The 17,768-nt window shown below is 40.2% G+C and overlaps 1 protein-coding gene across 1 annotated transcript in view; it reads left to right on the forward strand.

The window, feature by feature from the left end:
- GDA (guanine deaminase) overlaps positions 1 to 12,018 on the forward strand; it is a 78,680-nt gene extending 66,662 nt beyond the window's left edge. Inside the window, exons 11-14 of the mRNA XM_030293679.2 lie at positions 2,402 to 2,548; positions 5,364 to 5,494; positions 7,051 to 7,078; positions 7,980 to 12,018. Coding sequence (XP_030149539.1) covers positions 2,402 to 2,548; positions 5,364 to 5,494; positions 7,051 to 7,078; positions 7,980 to 8,050 — 377 coding nt within the window. The 3' untranslated portion in view covers positions 8,051 to 12,018. The remainder of the gene's footprint in view (positions 1 to 2,401; positions 2,549 to 5,363; positions 5,495 to 7,050; positions 7,079 to 7,979) is intronic.
- Positions 12,019 to 17,768: the final 5,750 nt, after the last annotated feature.

Here is a 17,768-nt window from a genome sequence, read left to right on the forward strand (position 1 = left end):
TATTTTGTATGTTATATGCATTATGTACTGTATTCTTATACTAAAGTAAGCTAGAGAATAGAAAATGTTACTAAGAAAATCATAAGGAAGAGAAAATGTATTTACGATACTGTACTCTATTTAAAAAATCTACATATCACGTGTTGTTCAAAGGTCAGCTGCATTTTGAAATATATATTCAGTCTTTACATGTTTCCATACCTTATGGTGATAGCGTTTTTATTCTGCATTTACACTTAACGTTTGCTTGGTTCTAGCAATAAAAAGTAAGCAGACAATGTTTTTCAAAGTTAAAAGTACGTTATTTCTGAATCTTATCTGAAATTTTTCTAGTTTGAAGCTATGGTAAAATGAAGATTTAATGGATTGTTACTAAAATGGGCAAATAACTTTTCTTAAATTTAAGTTTTTATTTTAATTCCAGTTAGTTAACAGTGTTATATTCGTTTCAGGTGTGCAATAGAATAATTCAACACTCCCATACATCACCCCGTGCTCATCATGACAAGTATACTCCTTAATCCTCATCACCTATTTAACCCATGCCTTCACCCCTCTCCCCTCTAACAGCCATCTGTTTGTTCTGTATAATTAAGAGTCTGTTTCTTGGTTTGTCTCTCTTTTTCTTATTTTTTTTCACTTTGCTTGTTTTGTTTCTTAAATTCTACATGTGAATGAAATCATATGGTATTTGTCTTTCTCTGACTGACTTATTTTGCTTAGCATAATACTGTTTAGCTCCATCCATGTTGTTGCAAGCGGCAAGATTTCATTATTTTTTATGGCTGAATAATATTCCTGTGTAATATGCCTGTGTAGTATATATATATATATATATGTGTGTGTGTGTGTGTATGTATATAAACGTATATGTATATATATACACACACACACATATATATATATACACACATATATATCATATCTTCTTCATTAAAATGAACTAATAACTTAGGTAGATGTAATAAAACTTGCCAAAGAAGTGGATGATCTTTTGGTAGTGTTCATCTGCTAAAAGAAAAAAATTTCTAAAAAAAAATTCTATACATGTTATCTAAGGACATAGAAGACAGTTGCACATAGAAGTGAACTGCAGACTAGAGATTATTACTTAATAGGCTATTACTTTCCACTTTTGAAGTATATGTAGACACTGAGAATTAAGTTTGTCTACCTGGAAATGCAGAAGGAACCCTTAAAATATAAAAGGTATTTTATTAGTTATAGATGTACTTTTCCTTTAATAAAACATGCTAATTTATTTACTTGGCATTTATTTACGCAAATGCATTTAATAACTTCTACATTTGTTCTTGTCAAACGTAGTATTTCAACTTAATTATGGTTAGAGACTTTATTTAAATCACTAAAAATCACATTCCTCACCTGATGATGATGCCAACCAACATATAAAGCTGTTTACATCAGCACTGTTCGTTTATTACACTAATTTTCCAGAATGTCTAAGTTCATTTTAAAAGCTATCCCTGAAAAATTATCATAAAGAGGTAGCTTTTTAATGCCCAAAGTTCTCATCTGTATTAGAATAGACTTAGGATGAGATTTTTAGGGCATAAGAGCATGAGTCTGTTTTAAATCTCATGTTACCCAAATTACCTTCGTAACTATGCAGGCATACTTCTGTGAGGCTTCAGGGAATATTCAGAGATAAGAGTTTCTTCCCTTAACTTTATTAACCGTTTGAGCATTGTACTGGGTTGAATTGTGCGTTCCTGCCCGCCCCCCCCCCCCCCCCCCCCCCCCGCGAAAAAGATGTCTACTGGAACATGTAAATGTGACCTTGTTTGGAAAAAGGTCTTTGCAGATGTAATTAAGGTAAGGATCCCAAGATGAAGTCATTCTGAGTTAAGGTGGGCCCCAAATCCAATGATGAATGTTCTTATAAGAGAAAATGAGCAACATGTAAAGACAGAGGGAAGTAGGCCATTTGAAGCAGAGGCACATATTGTAGCTATATTGCCACAAGCCATGGAACGGCAGGAGACACCAGAAACTGAAGCAGCAAAGAGAGATTCTCCCCTAGAACCTCTGTAGGGATCGTGGCCCCGCCGACAGTTTGATTGAAGACTTCTGCCCTCCAAAACTCTGAGAGAATACACGTCTGCTACTTCAAGCCACCACATTTGTGGTAATTTGTTGTGGCAACCCTAAGAAAGGAATACAGGTATCCGTTTGATGCTAATTGCAGGTTTTCAATGATTTTAAATGTTACTGTATACCTATTCTGTGTTTAGGTAAGATCTTTTCTTTGAAGTATATTGCAGACTGAATATCAGTCACTAAAACCAAAAACCCAACCTCATATACCTCGTACTCCATATACCTCATATTCCATTTATCTCATGAAGTGACTGCTTTGGCTTTATTTTGTCTACCGTAGATGTGGCCGGTGGTTATTCATCTTCCATGCTTGATGCAATCAGAAGAGCAGTGATGGTTTCCAATATACTTTTAATTAATAAGATAAATGAGAAAAGCCTCAGCCTCAAAGAGGCCTTCAGACTAGCTACTCTTGGAGGCAGTCAAGGTAATGACCATTTTCTTTCTTTCTTGAACAGTATACAACCATGCCGATCTGTGCCCTTGCAAGCAACGTGAAGGCACAGGAGGGTCGCATCAGCAGGCATCCCATACTCATGACTGTCGTATCTCATATTACATATCCCAAATTTAGCGACTTAAGGTTCAGATATGTGGCGGAGATGTCATTTCTTCAGCAAGCCCCCTGTCTTTGACAGAAGACATGCTCGGCACACAATTATATTAATTTTGCTTTGCTGGATATTTGCAATGGTCACATGTGAGTTCTTTAAAATAAGCAGTTTTTTTTTCCCAGAGTCAAGTAACATGCTCTCTGTTGGCCTGAGTGATGATAACAATAATAGTAAAAATAATAGCCAAGAGCTACTGAACTCTCACCAGATGACAGGCAGTATGCAGCATGCTTTACTATGTCGTTCCTCAATCCTTATAACCACTGCGACGAATTCCACCTTACCAGTGAGATACCTGAATGAGGCACACACAACCATCAAGGCACAGAGCGCCATGGTTTGAATCCAGATCGTCTGATGCCAGAGCGCAGGTTCTTACCCTTGCACTGTGATACCTTCCTCTATAAGTCTTAGAAATGCAGGATGATAGTAGCTGAGAGTATCCTGGGAAGAGAACTTCCTGGCTCTTCTTTGAATGTTTGGGGCTATGATGAACGCCATAAAGAACACTGAAAAAAACAAAACACAAGTAGAGGTCATGCTCTTGGCATTTTCCTAATGATTTCGTTTTCTAAGGTTCCAAGTTTTAAATCGCCCATTTTTAAAAACAGGTGTGACACTCCCCACCCCGACCCCCAGTCCGTTTGTGCATCTGAGTTTGAGTAGCTGGCCTACCATCTTATTTTCGGGGTGCGAATGGATTGTACTTAAATGGTGCTTTTTTTATTCTAGACTCTCTGTGAGGTGCTTCATCAGGATCCTGTATGTGATCAAGCTGGTATGGGGTGCTTACCAAATCCTTTTCTGTCTTGGCTGTATAGCGTTTAAATCTATTTTCTGGGCCACTGATCTTCCTGTGATGAAATTTCTTCTCCTTAGCTTGTGCCTCTATGACACTATGAGGGAAATGAGATGAACAGTTCCCTGTTTAAACTGTGGCGTCTTCCCAGCTTGCCACAGCCTTTACATTCACTCTCAAGATCAGGATGTGCATAAATCACCCTCGCAGAGACGTTTGCTCCAAGGCTGCAAAACTGCATTTCCTGAAACGTATCTGAATTGCTTACCAGCCCTGCTGGGCCTCTCTGCAATAATCTGAATTTAGACCAATTTACAAATTTACGAAAGCAATCGTGTCTTTTTTGGTTAGTTCATGCCTGACTTTCCAGCTTCTAATGATTAGCTCAGTTAGTTTATATATACCATTACACTGGCAAATGAAGCCGGTTCTCTGGCCTATTAAACACACAACCATTTTATGTTGAATACGGTCATTAAAAACTCATATTTGTTATACTTCTTTGTCAAAGGCAAAAAGAAGTAGACTGTCATTGGTAAAGGAGGAGAGAACTTCCGCTGATTTTCTATTACATTTGGTCCTTCCCCACATAATTAGTAGAAGTCACCTAACTGCCTTTAACCTTTTCTAATTCTTTTTACACCCCTGTCTTCCTAAAAGAATTCTTTAGCTACACACTCTTTTTCTTTTCTGAGAATAAAGGAATTGCCCTTTAAATAATCTTTTAAGAACAAGTAGGATTTCTACATCGGTACTTAGACAATTGCCAAAAGACTACTGGATATCCATATGTAGAAATATAATGTACCAGATATTGTCTGACAGAGATACGTAATCCAGTATTTTCACATTGGACTCTGTCCTGCCTGTGACAGAATACAACCAACACATGTAAACATTCAAGTACATAACGCTGCCCTCCAGTTGGCCTTCCTTTTACGCATGCTTCCATTTGGCACCTCAGTGCACACTTAAATTACAGCCTTTAAGGAGCTTTAGACTTAATACCTTTATTGACTAGGAAAGCCAACCACTCCCATCTTCTGAAACTAAATCATAAGTGACAGATGTTCTTCCTTGACATCCAGTATTCATGGAACATGAATTCTAGCTTTGCGATGGATCAAGTCAATAGATGTTATTGACCCATGCCTATTTTAGAAAACCATTCTTCCCTGGCAACCAGAAAGCCCTTGAGGGTACAGAGAAATCAGTCTGCTTTCAAAAGTGTTGGGACTCTTGAGTTATGGGGATCTATTTACTTTCAGAAGCGAATTTTCTCCAGTCACAGGATGTAAACCGAGGAACTTATGATGGATATGCCTGCATTCGCAAATATGTAAAAGGATACTTATTTTTTTATTGACTCGAGGTTCATTTCACTGCCATGAAAATAGATCCAGTCAGCTGTTTCATGGAACAAAAAGGGCAAGGAAAAGAGCTGGAATGTGAGGGGAGAAGGAGAGGGAAGAAGAAGAAAGATATTATGTCAATTGTCATGTTTGTTTGAGGGATGAATGGAAATCATAGACCAGCTGGACTGTGAAATGCACTGACAGAGCTGAGATAGACCGACGCCATCCGAATCATAGATCGTGGTGATGAGGGGAACTGTCTTGATTCTTAGATTTTGCTTTCTCTGTCCTTATTCTGCTTTCTGTATGTCAAAGTTTTAGGACCGCTTGGAATGAGAGAGCTTTTCTGCTTCACACTAAGATACTAACTTTTTCTAGTGATATGTTGGCAGATTCTGTCCTTGCAAACTGGGACATTTTCACCACCTGATGGCTCCAAAGACTGACTGTTTATTAATTTATTCCGACCTGTAGCCCTGGGGCTGGAAAAAGAGATTGGAAACTTTGAAGTGGGCAAGGAATTTGATGCCCTCCTGATCAACCCCAAAGCGTCTGACTCTCCCATTGACTTGTTTTCTGGGGATTTTTTTGGTGATCCGTCGGAAGTAAGTAAAATAAATTTCATCAGAAGGCATAGATTTCATGAAGTAGTCACAATATCTTCCCTATAGAAAAAAGGATAGAAACTGAAACTTTTCATGGAATGCAGGAGGATCTTAAAAGGGACGCTAGATCCTTTTCAACTGTTTATCATTTGCCAATGCAATGTGAATAATGGTACTGACAGAAATTGGTATCTTGAAGATATTTGTATATTTGAATGTATTTGACTACAAGGAGCCACAATATACTATTCCTTATTGATCACTTGCTATGTGCTAGGTAGTATGGGATTAAGTACTTCCATGCATCCTTTTTGATTAACCATTAGAATGACTCTTAATGACACGCAAATGCTATTAATATCTCTCGTTGCTCACATGGGCAGTGAGGCCTAATGGAAGTTAAGTGATTTACCTAAGGACTCCTGGCTAGTAATTAGTAGTTAGTAGATACAGTTTGGATTCCAGCCCAGGACTTTCTGACTTCCAGAGTCTGGCCTCTTGACCACAATGCTACCTTGATTTTCTTAACTTTATAAGAAAATGAGTTTTATTACCTTGTTCCTCTTATTTTAAAATATTTTTTTCTATGTCTAAACTGGTTGTTCCTAACAACTCTTTATAAAACTGAGTTTTTCTAGAAAGTAATTAACTATTACTGATGTGATGAGGGCTGGGAGCGAATGATCAGGAAAGAATTCTTGAGATGTTTTTGGTGCAAAAAGATGTTTTTATTTAAGCACGGAGACAGGACCCTTGGGCAGGAAGAGCTGCTCTGGAATTGTGAGGAACAATTGATTATATACTTTTAAGTGGTGGTGGTGGGCAAGGGTGTTTCTAGAAGGTATTTTCACATGTTAAAGAAGACTCATAGGATCCTGGAAGTCGTGGCTATTGTCAAGGAAGGTTGCATTTTACCTCTAGCAAAGTGTTAACATCAAAGCAGTTTTGAGTTCCTTGAGGAATGTCCTACTCTGCCTGTCTCAAGTATTTGTCAATGGGCTGCAAGTTCTAGGGAAATTTAACTTTGTCTACATTTCTTTTGCATTTGTTCTCCTCATCACTACTACTTATAAATGGATACACTGGTGAGAGTAAACAGGACATTATATATAACTTGTCAAGGTTTTTAGAAGAAAGTTGCCAGATTGCTTGAAGGTGGTACCATTTGTTATTTTTATATTACTTATTTATTCTTTTACTCCTTCATTAAAGTAAATTTGTGGGAATAGGGCTGAGTCCCATTCACCCACTTTTCTTATACACCTCTTAAAATATTTGAATTATTTTATTAAATTAATTTCTTTAATTTATGTAACACTTTTCTCTGAAGATTTCAATATCACATGCCAAGAACTTTTACATAATGGATAAACATTTGTTAATAGCCAGGATTATTTTGTAAGCAAAAGACCATTTCTTTTTCACTAATAGAGTAGATTTTGCCATTGAGAAATACATTTCTATGTCTGTGCTTTGCCAACCGCTATTGGCTATGAATTTACTTTCCTAAATGCACAGAATTTTTTTTCTTATTATTATTCTATTTTGTATTTTAGGCTGTTATCCAGAAGTTCCTCTATGTAGGTAGGTGGATATATGTCTCTGTGGGAAATAAAATCTTTGCTTGTCTCTTTCTTGGGTATGGCTCCCTATATTTGTGGCACCACAGGCTAAACCCTATGCGTGACCATTTTATTTGGTTTATTATTTTATTTTAACATTTCTCAGCATCAAGCCCATTTAGGGCACACTATTTAAAGGCACTATTTGAAATGCACATGCCTCTCTGCGAGATAAACCCAAAGCTGAGGCATGGCAGGCAGGCCCAGGGGAGGGGCCATCCTGTCTCTTCCTCCTACGTTCGCTCTGTCCGCCCCCCCCCCCCCCCCCCCGCCAAGGCTACCCTACCATGTCGTATTTGTGATGTTTGTGGTGGAGTCTCACTGCGTGTGGTTTTTTGTGTTTTGTTTTGTTTTGTTTTGTTTTAATGTACTCACATTCCATTCCGTTCACTGAGAGAGAGAAATAAAGAGTACCGAAGGCTCTACCCTGCCTCCACTTGGTCCACTGAGCTCTGAGTCCTGCATAAACCTGAGATGGGAGAGACGCAGGTGCTATTTCTTAAGCTCACTTCCTGCAGGCCTTCCACCTCACCACCCAGAGTATGATTCTGAGGTGTAAAGATAGTATTTCCTTTACAGTTGGTGCTGGAAATGCAAACCACTCCAGCTGAAAGGGAGCGGACCCAACTTTCTGTGATTTCTGCCTTAGATGCAGAATTCCAACCCTAATCCTCAAATTCGAGGCAACACCTTCCCTTGGCCATGTCCCCTTGTCCAGATAAGAAACAATCTGAGAGAAAAAAGGCACCTTTGTGCGTTTTCTCTCATAGAAGTGGTATTTGTTTCTAACACCCGCCCAGTGGCAATTAGAATACTCCAGACATAAAAGCCCTTGATGAGTGATTCTCTCATTTTTCTTTCAGGAGACGACCGAAATATTGAAGAAGTTTACGTGGGCGGAAAGCAGGTGGTACCCTTTTCAAGCTCAGTGTAAGACCCTTGGCCTCTACCAGCTCTGGGATCACGTGGTTCTGCGTCTCCCTTGTGCCCGGGCGGAGTTAGAAAGTCAAAAAATAGTATCTTGTTCTTGGGATGACTATCTCTTTCTGTGTCTAGTTACAGTATTCACTTGACAAATCATTTGAAGGAAGTTGCGTTAATTCTCAACTCTGTTTGGGAGGATTCAAAATTTCTCCCTTTTGAGCTGTTCGGATTTACTTTAAGCTCAAACATAAGGGAATGTTCTTCCTGATGGTGTTCTTACTATGAGATTTAAGTGGAATCACTCCATATTTGGAAATGTGGAGAGAAAAGATACTCCTATAAGGTTAGATACTTTGAGCTAATAAATGTGAAAATCAGAAATGGAGAATGAAACAGTGGATATATTTTTATGAGGGAGAAAAAGTTAGACTATGAGCAAACATTGGAAAATCAATTCAGATTATGTTTGAAAATTAAATGCTGAGCATATTAATTTCAGAAGAGAACTTGTTGAATTTTAAAATGTGTTTCTAGATTGACCTTGTGTTCTGGAAATTTGCACTTAATGGAATTTGCATTTCAGAGATGTTATTGTTGTGCTTTGCCTTCTTTGGGCATGAAATGTCAGAAACTGGATGCCACATGCTTTCTTAATACAGTTCTGTGCTTCAAAGTGTTCGACAGAGGTTGGGTATTAAAGATTTAAAGTCTCTTAGGAATATTATTCATATAACTATATGGCATAAATAGTGATATTTTTGTGTACTTCAGAATCACCTTAAAGTATAACTATGTGATGCTATTATTGCTTCCGTGTGATTAGAAGAGAAACGCATTCCATACTCCACACTGTTGTGTAGACTGGTCTTCCTAAACTGGGGTAAGTGCTGGATGTCAAGGATCCGTCAGTACTAAAAGGAAGGGTTCCACTGCAATGACGTATTCTCTCCAAGAGTAATGCCACAGTTGCTGAAAATTTCATACTCGGATATCAATCTGTTAGAACTTTGAAATGAAGGACAAATTCAACTAAAAATATTGTTACAAATCTTTAAATCCTGCTTATCGAAAGTACTCTGTGTTTCAATTTTGTCCTATTGACTTTTTACTTCAAATAATTTTCAGGACATCAGAATTTTAGGATAATGAAAACTATGTAGATGTCCCACATAATAGTTATATTAATAGGACTTAATCTGTACTAGACATCTAGGAACATGAAACAAAGCAAAAAGTATTGTTATGCCTCCCAACTCTTACAGTGTGGTTTCCCATACCCTATAATTAAAAACAAATTGACTTTATGATAAACGCTTAAGAAGTATTGATGTGAATGTCACTTAAATACTACATTTTTCTCGTTTAATTCCAAATACTATAAACCAATGTGGAAAAGGAATAGATTTTCTTAATATATCGTAACACTCATGCCTAGAGCTTAAGTGTGACTCTTTATTATTTACTTTAGAGAGAGAACTTTATGTGGTATCATATAGCTAACTCCATATTTACCGAACTAAGACCAAATTCCTCTTGTACTATACTTTGTTCTCACATAGTTATGCTAAATCAGCAGTAATTTGATTTGCCTCCTTTTTGTTTTTTGTTTTTGTTTTCCCGGTGGAAACACTTTTATAATTGATTTTGTGTACACAACACCTACTGATCTTATTTTTATTCTTTTTAACAACTTTTCCTATTTGAGTACTGTCGACTCACAATTTGATCTTATTTTAAAACAACAACAACGACAGAGTTTGTGTTGTGGGATATAAAGTAACTCAGTAAATTCAGTTTCCGGTGTCAATCTCTGTATTTCCAGAATTCCTAATTCCCGAGCTATGTCAACAAGGCCCCGCCAGTTTTCTCCCCGTTTCTCTGTAGTGTTGACTGAGTGTTTCCTGCTCTGCCTCCTAGTCTCTGCCAAAGGAACATGATTACCTGGTGTCTAACCCACAGGGGCGGGCTTAAGAATTTGGATGAGACACGCAAAATCCACTAATAGGCAGCGGCTATCCCCAGCGTTTGCAAGATCCTACGCTTGTACCTTCCTTAAAGATGTACATTTTGACGTTGACCATCAGTTTTCATTTAGACTAAGGATTCATACACGGTGTATATAAGTAAGCGCAGCATCAGCGACAAGTAGAATGGATCTATACCACCGATTTGTCGAACATTAAATGTAGCCCAGTAGGATGTTAAGACCCTACTATCTTTTCTAGTAAAAATAGAATGTGTTGACATGTTTACATGTAGTTTGATCTCCCTGCATCACTTACAACTTACGTGTTTGGTTTCTCCAAGTGCCGTGTTCCGAGCGTCGCATATGCTTTTCGCAGCGCTACAGGCATTGGCCATACATGTGGCCAAATGCTCTACACTTTGAAACCTTGGCTTTGCCTCATGCGGCTTAACTTTCTGAATTGTGGACAGGCGGTATTTCAACCCAACACGGTTTGTCACTTTATGTTTGAATATTTTGCTCTCTGACAGGAAAGAAAGAATTAATTGAGACTTCTTATCAGCCCCCTCACCTCACCCGGCACCGTTTGCCTCAGGTTTTATGGTACTTTTAGTGGCATACACATTAGCAGGTAAAAACTGATTCAATAGTGGTGACTAGCACACATTTCAAAGGTACTTTTTACAACAGAACACAAAAGCAGGCCGAGCAGCTAAGGTGCACTGAATTTCCAAAAGGGAATGAAACATGGGACTAGGGCCCGAGAGGTTGTCCTCATAATCATAACCTGAGACTGAGACCCTGCTCCCTTCATAAGCTCCTTCTCTGATTTAATTGTCAAGGGCTCTAGAATCCAAGAGAGTATCTTGAACTAGCTCCCTTCATGGCAGGAGGAGATCTTTCTGAGTTATTATTGTGACAATTGAAGCCCACTGAATCTCTTTTTCACTTCCGTGAGAATTCTGCATGGTGAAGGGAGGAAAGTAGTTGGAAACACTCCTGTTACGCTCAGCTGATTTTGAACTGTGCCCTTGAAATCCCTGTTGGCAACTAAAGCTGAGATGTCAGAGAGGAAACATAATGGATGTGAGATCCAGCAATGTATTTTGAATCTTCACTCCCTTCCAGACTCTTCCTATTTTTAATCTTTTCACCTCAGAACTAGACATATGGAAGGCTTTCAAGGCAAGCTGGAAGGCACGTTGGATCAGTTCTACCTTGTGCTATACCTAAAAGATCTCCAGAAGTGGAGGCTTGTGTAGTAAGTAGCCTCCGGGACATCTTTTCATTTTTGTCCATTTTTTTAAAGTTGATGATGCTTCTGGACACATTCACATGTCTGAAAGGAGTGTTCGGAATTTTATAAGTTAGACGAAGAATTGTGTCATGGCAACGTCTTGAAATAATTTTCAGATTACATGGATTGTTATGAATTTTTGAAGAGATATTTGCAACTTCAGGTCTACCTAGCCCCTTTAGGTATGATTTTGGACCCCAACCCTTTTCAGTGTCTCTAAAGGAAAAGTGTGGAAACAAGTGCAAAGATGAAGGAAGGGACACTGTTGGCAAGCCCTAGCATTGGTCCCCATGCATGTTTTCACACCCGTCCTTTCCCTCCCACAGCCCCAAAGGTGAGAGATTGAGGGCTGAGGGGTTAGTTTGTAAATCTGATCCGAATTTACTGAAATGCAAAAGTTGAACAGGCCAGTGATGGACGTCAGTATAAATTCCAAGATGGCTTTCAGAGTCCACGGGGTTCAAGTGACTTGAGTCACAGATATTGCATGGCATTGACTTACCTGTCCACTTCCTACTCAAGAGCCTGTCAGAAAGCATTCTCTATTGAAAACCACCTTCCATGGTTGTTAAGCTCCTGATTGCTGCTTTTAAGAATATATATGTGTGTATTCATGGGGACATTTTTACTCAATATTTGTGTGATTTGCTTACTGTTCATGTGCTGAGTGAACTCCTTTGTGCTTCAGACAAAAATAAATGAGATTTTGTGTTTACATTTTTTTGTTGTGGTGAGTTCTATCATTCTGACAGAAGGGAGATTAATCTTACAATGCTTTCCTCCTTTTAACGTGAAGTTTTAAAAACAGAATATTTAGCTGTGGACCAACATGTATCATGACATTTTATGACAGATAATATACATAACTTTAAAAAATTAAGCTATAATGTCAGCCCTTCAGAATCAGATTGCGATCGCTTTTGATTTCTGCACAGTTAAATTTCCTATTTTCCAAAGTCACAACCCAGAGTCAGAAATGCACTTGAGCATCAAGAATTAGTTCATACCTAACATATGTGCATGTGGATTTAAAACAAAACTCTCACAAAATAATACTCTCCGTAACTATGATGCCCCGGGCTACTTTCTGCACTATTACTCTGTTCCATCCTTTTGTGTTCTGTTCTATGATATTTTCTTCTAAGTTTGTTTTATGCTGATAGTGATTTCGCAGGTTGGTTTCTTGGTCCTGGTGGGCTGGCAGCTGCAGTGTGGAAGTGGAATTTCTAGTGTCTTTTGAGCTGTTTAAGTCTCCATGACCCCATTCTGTGATTGGGGCCTGACCTAAGTACCTGCCTCAGAGTAGTGAGGATTAAATAGAATAATACATGGCCAGCTCCCTGGAGAGCATCTGAGACCAAGTGAGGGCTCACCATGTGGTAGTTATTATTTTTAAAATGAATACAGACTGAACAGAAATAAAAATAATTTGAACTGTATTTTTATCAGTTCATTTTTTAGAATCTAAATCAAGTGATGTTAAGGATCTCTCTGCGCATAAAAATATTCTGTAAGGATTAAATCTGATTTCTCCCCCCCTGGCGCTATGATGTTCATTTTTTCTTTATAACACGAAGCATAAGAAAGTGGTAGAAGATTTGGTCTTTAAATTCACCCTCAATTTTCTGAGCAAGCCACGAAGCATCTTTTCTTCCTCCTGAAGAACAACTTAGTGAAAATACCCAGAAGAGAATTCTCAGGCACGTAAGCTAGTGATAACGTGTGCCTAATTTGCAACCGTGGGCACAGAGTTCTGTAATAGTTAATTAACAGATGTGCAAATTATTGCATGGTACTAAATTAGGGATTTCAATAAAATAAGGTTTAGGTATAAAAATACTTGCTAGTAGCAAAATCGAACCTGTGGTAGGGTGTTTGAAAACTCCACGGGGAGGTCACTCAGTTAAAGGAACAGGACCCCTAAGTATTAACCAACGGGAACAGGTTTGGAGTTTTGGGGTTTTTTAATCTTGTTTTAAAATGGGATAAGAGGAAAAAATTAAAATGAAATGGAAAAAGGGAGTTAGTCTCTGTTCTTTAAAGTGATAGAACATTATTTTAAAGTGTAATTATTTTTTTTTAAGAATTCAGACTCATCTGCTTTTACCATCAAGCCCGCCTACACCATCATTGTAAAATGACATTAAATTTGCTATACTTCTTGGGTTTTTCGTGCTTCTGTATGAGTTGAGTCTATATTTTGAGGTGGGAAGAGAGAAAGATCGCTAAAAAAAGTATTCTCCATGGGAAAGACTTAAGTGGGAAATCTTTCAGTGGTAACTCAGAAAAAAATAAAACGTTTTTTAAAAAAGATTTTATTTTTAAGTGACCTCTACACCCGATGTGGAGCGCGAACTTACAACCCCGAGATCAAGAATCACATGCTCTACTGAGTTGGCCGGGTGCCCCCCAAATAAAACATTCTTTTGCCTATACATAAAAAGTGATCAAAGAAAATATGAACAGATGAAATGGAGTTTCACAGGCCACTTGAGCCCTCCTCAGTCGCCTGGACTGTGCCCACCCCTATAGGGAATTAAGCAAACTTCATTCCGCATCTGTAGAGAGCTCAAAGTCATAGCCGTAAAATGCAACATACAAGAAATAAAGTCCCTAGAAATATTATCATTCAGTCTGATAACAAAAGGCTCTCATACTTGCTTGAAAACTTGAAGCTTCAAGAGCCTTGAAGCTTCACTGGGAAATTAATTTTTTTACATGTTTGTTGATTTATTTTGAGAGAGAGAGAGTGCACGTGCAAGCCAGCAGTGGAGGGGCAGAGAGAAAGGGAGAGAGAGAATCCTAAGCAGGCTCCATGCTGTCGGTGAAAAGCCTTATGTGGGGCTCGATCTCACAAACTGTGAGATCATGACTTGAGCTGAAATCGAGAGTCAGTCACTTAACCGACTGAACCACTCAGGTGTCCCACTGTGAAGTTAATTTCTGTCCCAATCTTGGACGGTCTCCAAATCAGACTTTTGTTTTTACTTCTCTCAAACAAAGCCACAAATCTGAATTGAATAATCTTAGGAAGAGTTTTACTCTTGTTTTTTAATTTCTAAATTTGCTTCCTGGAGCACTGGAGAGACTTTAAGCAGCTTTGGTGGGTTTTTTTGTTTGTTTGTTTTTGTTTTGTTTTTTGTCTTCCTGCAAAAGTTGAGTCCACTGTCACCTGAACTTGGCAACCAGTGCAAGGATTGCTTTGCGCTCGGCAAGCACTTTGAAAATCTCCACTGAAGCCTCTAAACCGATGAGGAAATGAGAGGCTTTTGTTATTTCAAAGGAGAAGTTAAGAGCCTCAGGAGAAAGCAGTGTGTACGCTTCTTTTAATCCATGAACATTTTTCTCCTGGCAGAACTATGAAAGATGCATCAGACTTAGCCAATTACATCTTCTGGATTAATTTATGCAAGTGCCACGGACCCCTTCGGCATCATAAACATGTCCTGGCACGATGCAGGGGCAGGCAACGCATCCAGTAAAACCCCATGGCAATGGCTCCGTCGTGCGGGTGTAAAAGAGAAATTGTGGACTTTAGGGTGTTTGTGGTTGTTGTCGTGTGAAGCTCGGTGACAGATTTTTTTGATGTCCAGGACAACTGTGCTATCTCTTGCAAGTGGGCTATTTATTGTAACACATGGGCAGAGAAAACCCAGTCTGTAGAGACTTGTACAAATTCCTCATGTTCCTTATAAAATTACTGCCCAGATAAAATAAGAAAGAAGTCAACATCAATGCATACAAAGTCTTCATTACACATGGTTTGTGACACTGTAGACCATTTAACATGGCGCAATTGCTTCCAAAGGAAATCGCAGTTAATCCATCAAATTGCACTGAAATGCACATGGCTGTTCTCATGCTTCTCACTGGTAGCAGTGAGTACTTAAGATTAATGAATTGCTTCTTTTAAAAAAGGTAGATAGAAACCCATCCCTGCAGGAAGCGTAAGTTACAGCCTGGTAAGTAATGTTTTATTTACTCATTGTGAAAGTTGGTAAGTTTTAAACCATATTCATTTAAGTGATATTTTATTAAATGCACATGAGATACCAGGCATGGCCCAGTTTCAGGGTTAAAAATAACGTTCAAGGTGCCTGGGTGGCTCACTTGGTTGAGCGTCCGATTCTCGATTTTGGCTCAGGTCATGATCCAAGGGCTATGGGATTGAGCCCCACATCAAGCTCCATGCTGAGCATGGAACCTGCGTAGGATTCTCTCTCTCTCTCTCTCTCTCTCTCTCTCTCTCTCTCTGTCTCTCCCCCCACCTTTATCTTTCCCTCTTTCCCTCTTTTGCTTGTGCACTCTCTCTCTTTCAAGTAACAAAAAATAAAAATAAAAGCGATGTTCATCTCTTTGAGGAACTCGATCTAGGATGGCTGGTGAGAGAACTAGGCAGAGAAGTCAATATATGAAGTTCATGACACATGTATAGAGTGTTTACAGGGGAAGGCTGGGGTGTGTTGGGTACATGGTGGGCAGGGAAAACAGAGGCAAGGGCTAGTGGTGACAGTGTCACAGAAGAAAAGAAGGTGACACAGAAGTGTCACAATTGTTGAGCTGTAAAGAAGAATAGGAATTTCTTTTCCATGTGAAGGTTCTCCAAAGAATCTTCCAAAAGGAGCATTCAGCATGAGCAACAGCAGTCCTCATAAAGAACATGACCTCTGAAAAAAGTAAGCCAAGATTGAGATGGACTAACCCAGTGACCATAATGGTCACCAGGGGTGTTGATTCAAAATGAGGGTTTCCAGGCCCTTCTTCCTAGAGACTCTGGTTCAGCAGGTCTGGACTGGGGCTTATGAACTGTATTGTGACCTCGGTGAGGTCAGCTCGCTATGTGTCAAAGAGGACCATCCTGGTGAAGACAAGGACTGGGTGTGGTAGGAGGCATGGATAGTGAAGAGAGAAGGTGTGTCATTCACTGAGTGTAGGACTGTGAGCCTCGTGTGCAACCAGGGTCCTTTACCTGTTCATGGGGCAAATGTGTTGTTAGCACACCGTGTGCATGGCTACTGGGGAAAGACAAGCTGCCAGCCACGTATGCCCCGGCCACCACGAGAAACCGGAGAGATGAATCCTGCTCGTAAACACCCAGAGGTCGAATTTTCCTGAGTCTGGAACTGGAGACGCAGGGGCTCCGGCACAGGTGAGGCCCTGATCCAACTGGAGACCCGGGGCCGCTGTGGCTCCCTACTGCCCTGCCACTTCGTGAGCTACCTCAATATCCTCTGGTGACTTAAGCCCCTGCCAGCTTTGTTTCTGGCAAATCAAAGATCCCCACCTAAAATCCCTCTAATCTCTCCCCTGCCCCACTAGGGCTAAATTCTTCAGTAACAGGTTAGAAATTGTGAAACAGCCATTTTCTTCGTAAATAAATGAATGAACGATAAAGAAACCACAGGTATCTGGCTGCCTCCCCCACCCCAAGCACGCCCAGAGGCTCCATTCTCCACATCCACAGCGGCACCTGCAGCTGAACCTGGCATCCTCCATGACCCCAGGCCAGCCTCCACTCACAGGTCCCTAGTTTCTATCCAATAAAGGTACTAGCGACACATCATCAGGGCAGAATTCCAGGTGGGATACGAGGAGAGTCCGACGCTATTTAAGGAAGTAAATGGTGGCAAGTTTAGCTAAAAGAAGCACCTGTTCCCTCTGCAGAGGCAGCCACACTTCCGTGACTTCATGGAGTGGAGAAAACTTGCAAAATTGCAGGACAAGCTTGGGAGCCGTGAGCTGAAGATGGTAGGGTCACATGATGCAATTAGCCTGGGTCACCAAGTCACCATCAGAGTCTCCCTGATCCAGAAATACATGGATTAAAAGGGGACCGGCTGGCCCTACTGCAAATTCACGACCGGCGAAAACACTGCCATTCTGATATTGAAATCCAGGACTGTTCATTCAGCCCTTTGCTGAGGCCTTTCGGGGCTCTGTCCCCGCCCACCTGGATAGACCAAAACAAAAGCCAGGTGGGGAGACCCCTGTGACCTCTGCAGGCAGCATCAGGCTTCCCTGCTGCCAAAGGAAACTTGAACTCAGGAGAATGTTCTTCTCCCAGGGGTGTGGGTACAGGGCCAGGTCAGGTCCAGAGCGGCCAGAGCTCATGGCTGCTCTCCTCTGGCTGCGGTCAGCATTTTCCACTCGTGCAAATGGACTGGACAAAGAATATCACTTCCTGTTTGTGCAATGAGCAGACCCAAATTAGAGAACGTTGTTTAATGGAACCTGACCCCCAGCCCACTGACGGCCCCTCCTGTTTGCCAGGCACCTGTCTGGGTTAGCAGGGGGTTCCTTGTGATCAGTTGTGGCCCACAGGATCCTGGCAGCCAGGGGCACCTGGGTGTCTCAGTTGGTTAAGAGACCGACTTTGGCTCGGGTCGTGATCTCACGGTCGGTGAGTTCAAGCCCCGTCTCTGCTGTCTCTGCACAGAGCCTGCTTCAGATCCTCTGTTCCCATCT

Source organism: Lynx canadensis, chromosome D4 (genome assembly GCF_007474595.2).
Source record: "Lynx canadensis isolate LIC74 chromosome D4, mLynCan4.pri.v2, whole genome shotgun sequence".
In the NCBI taxonomy this organism is placed as follows: domain Eukaryota; kingdom Metazoa; phylum Chordata; class Mammalia; order Carnivora; family Felidae; genus Lynx; species Lynx canadensis.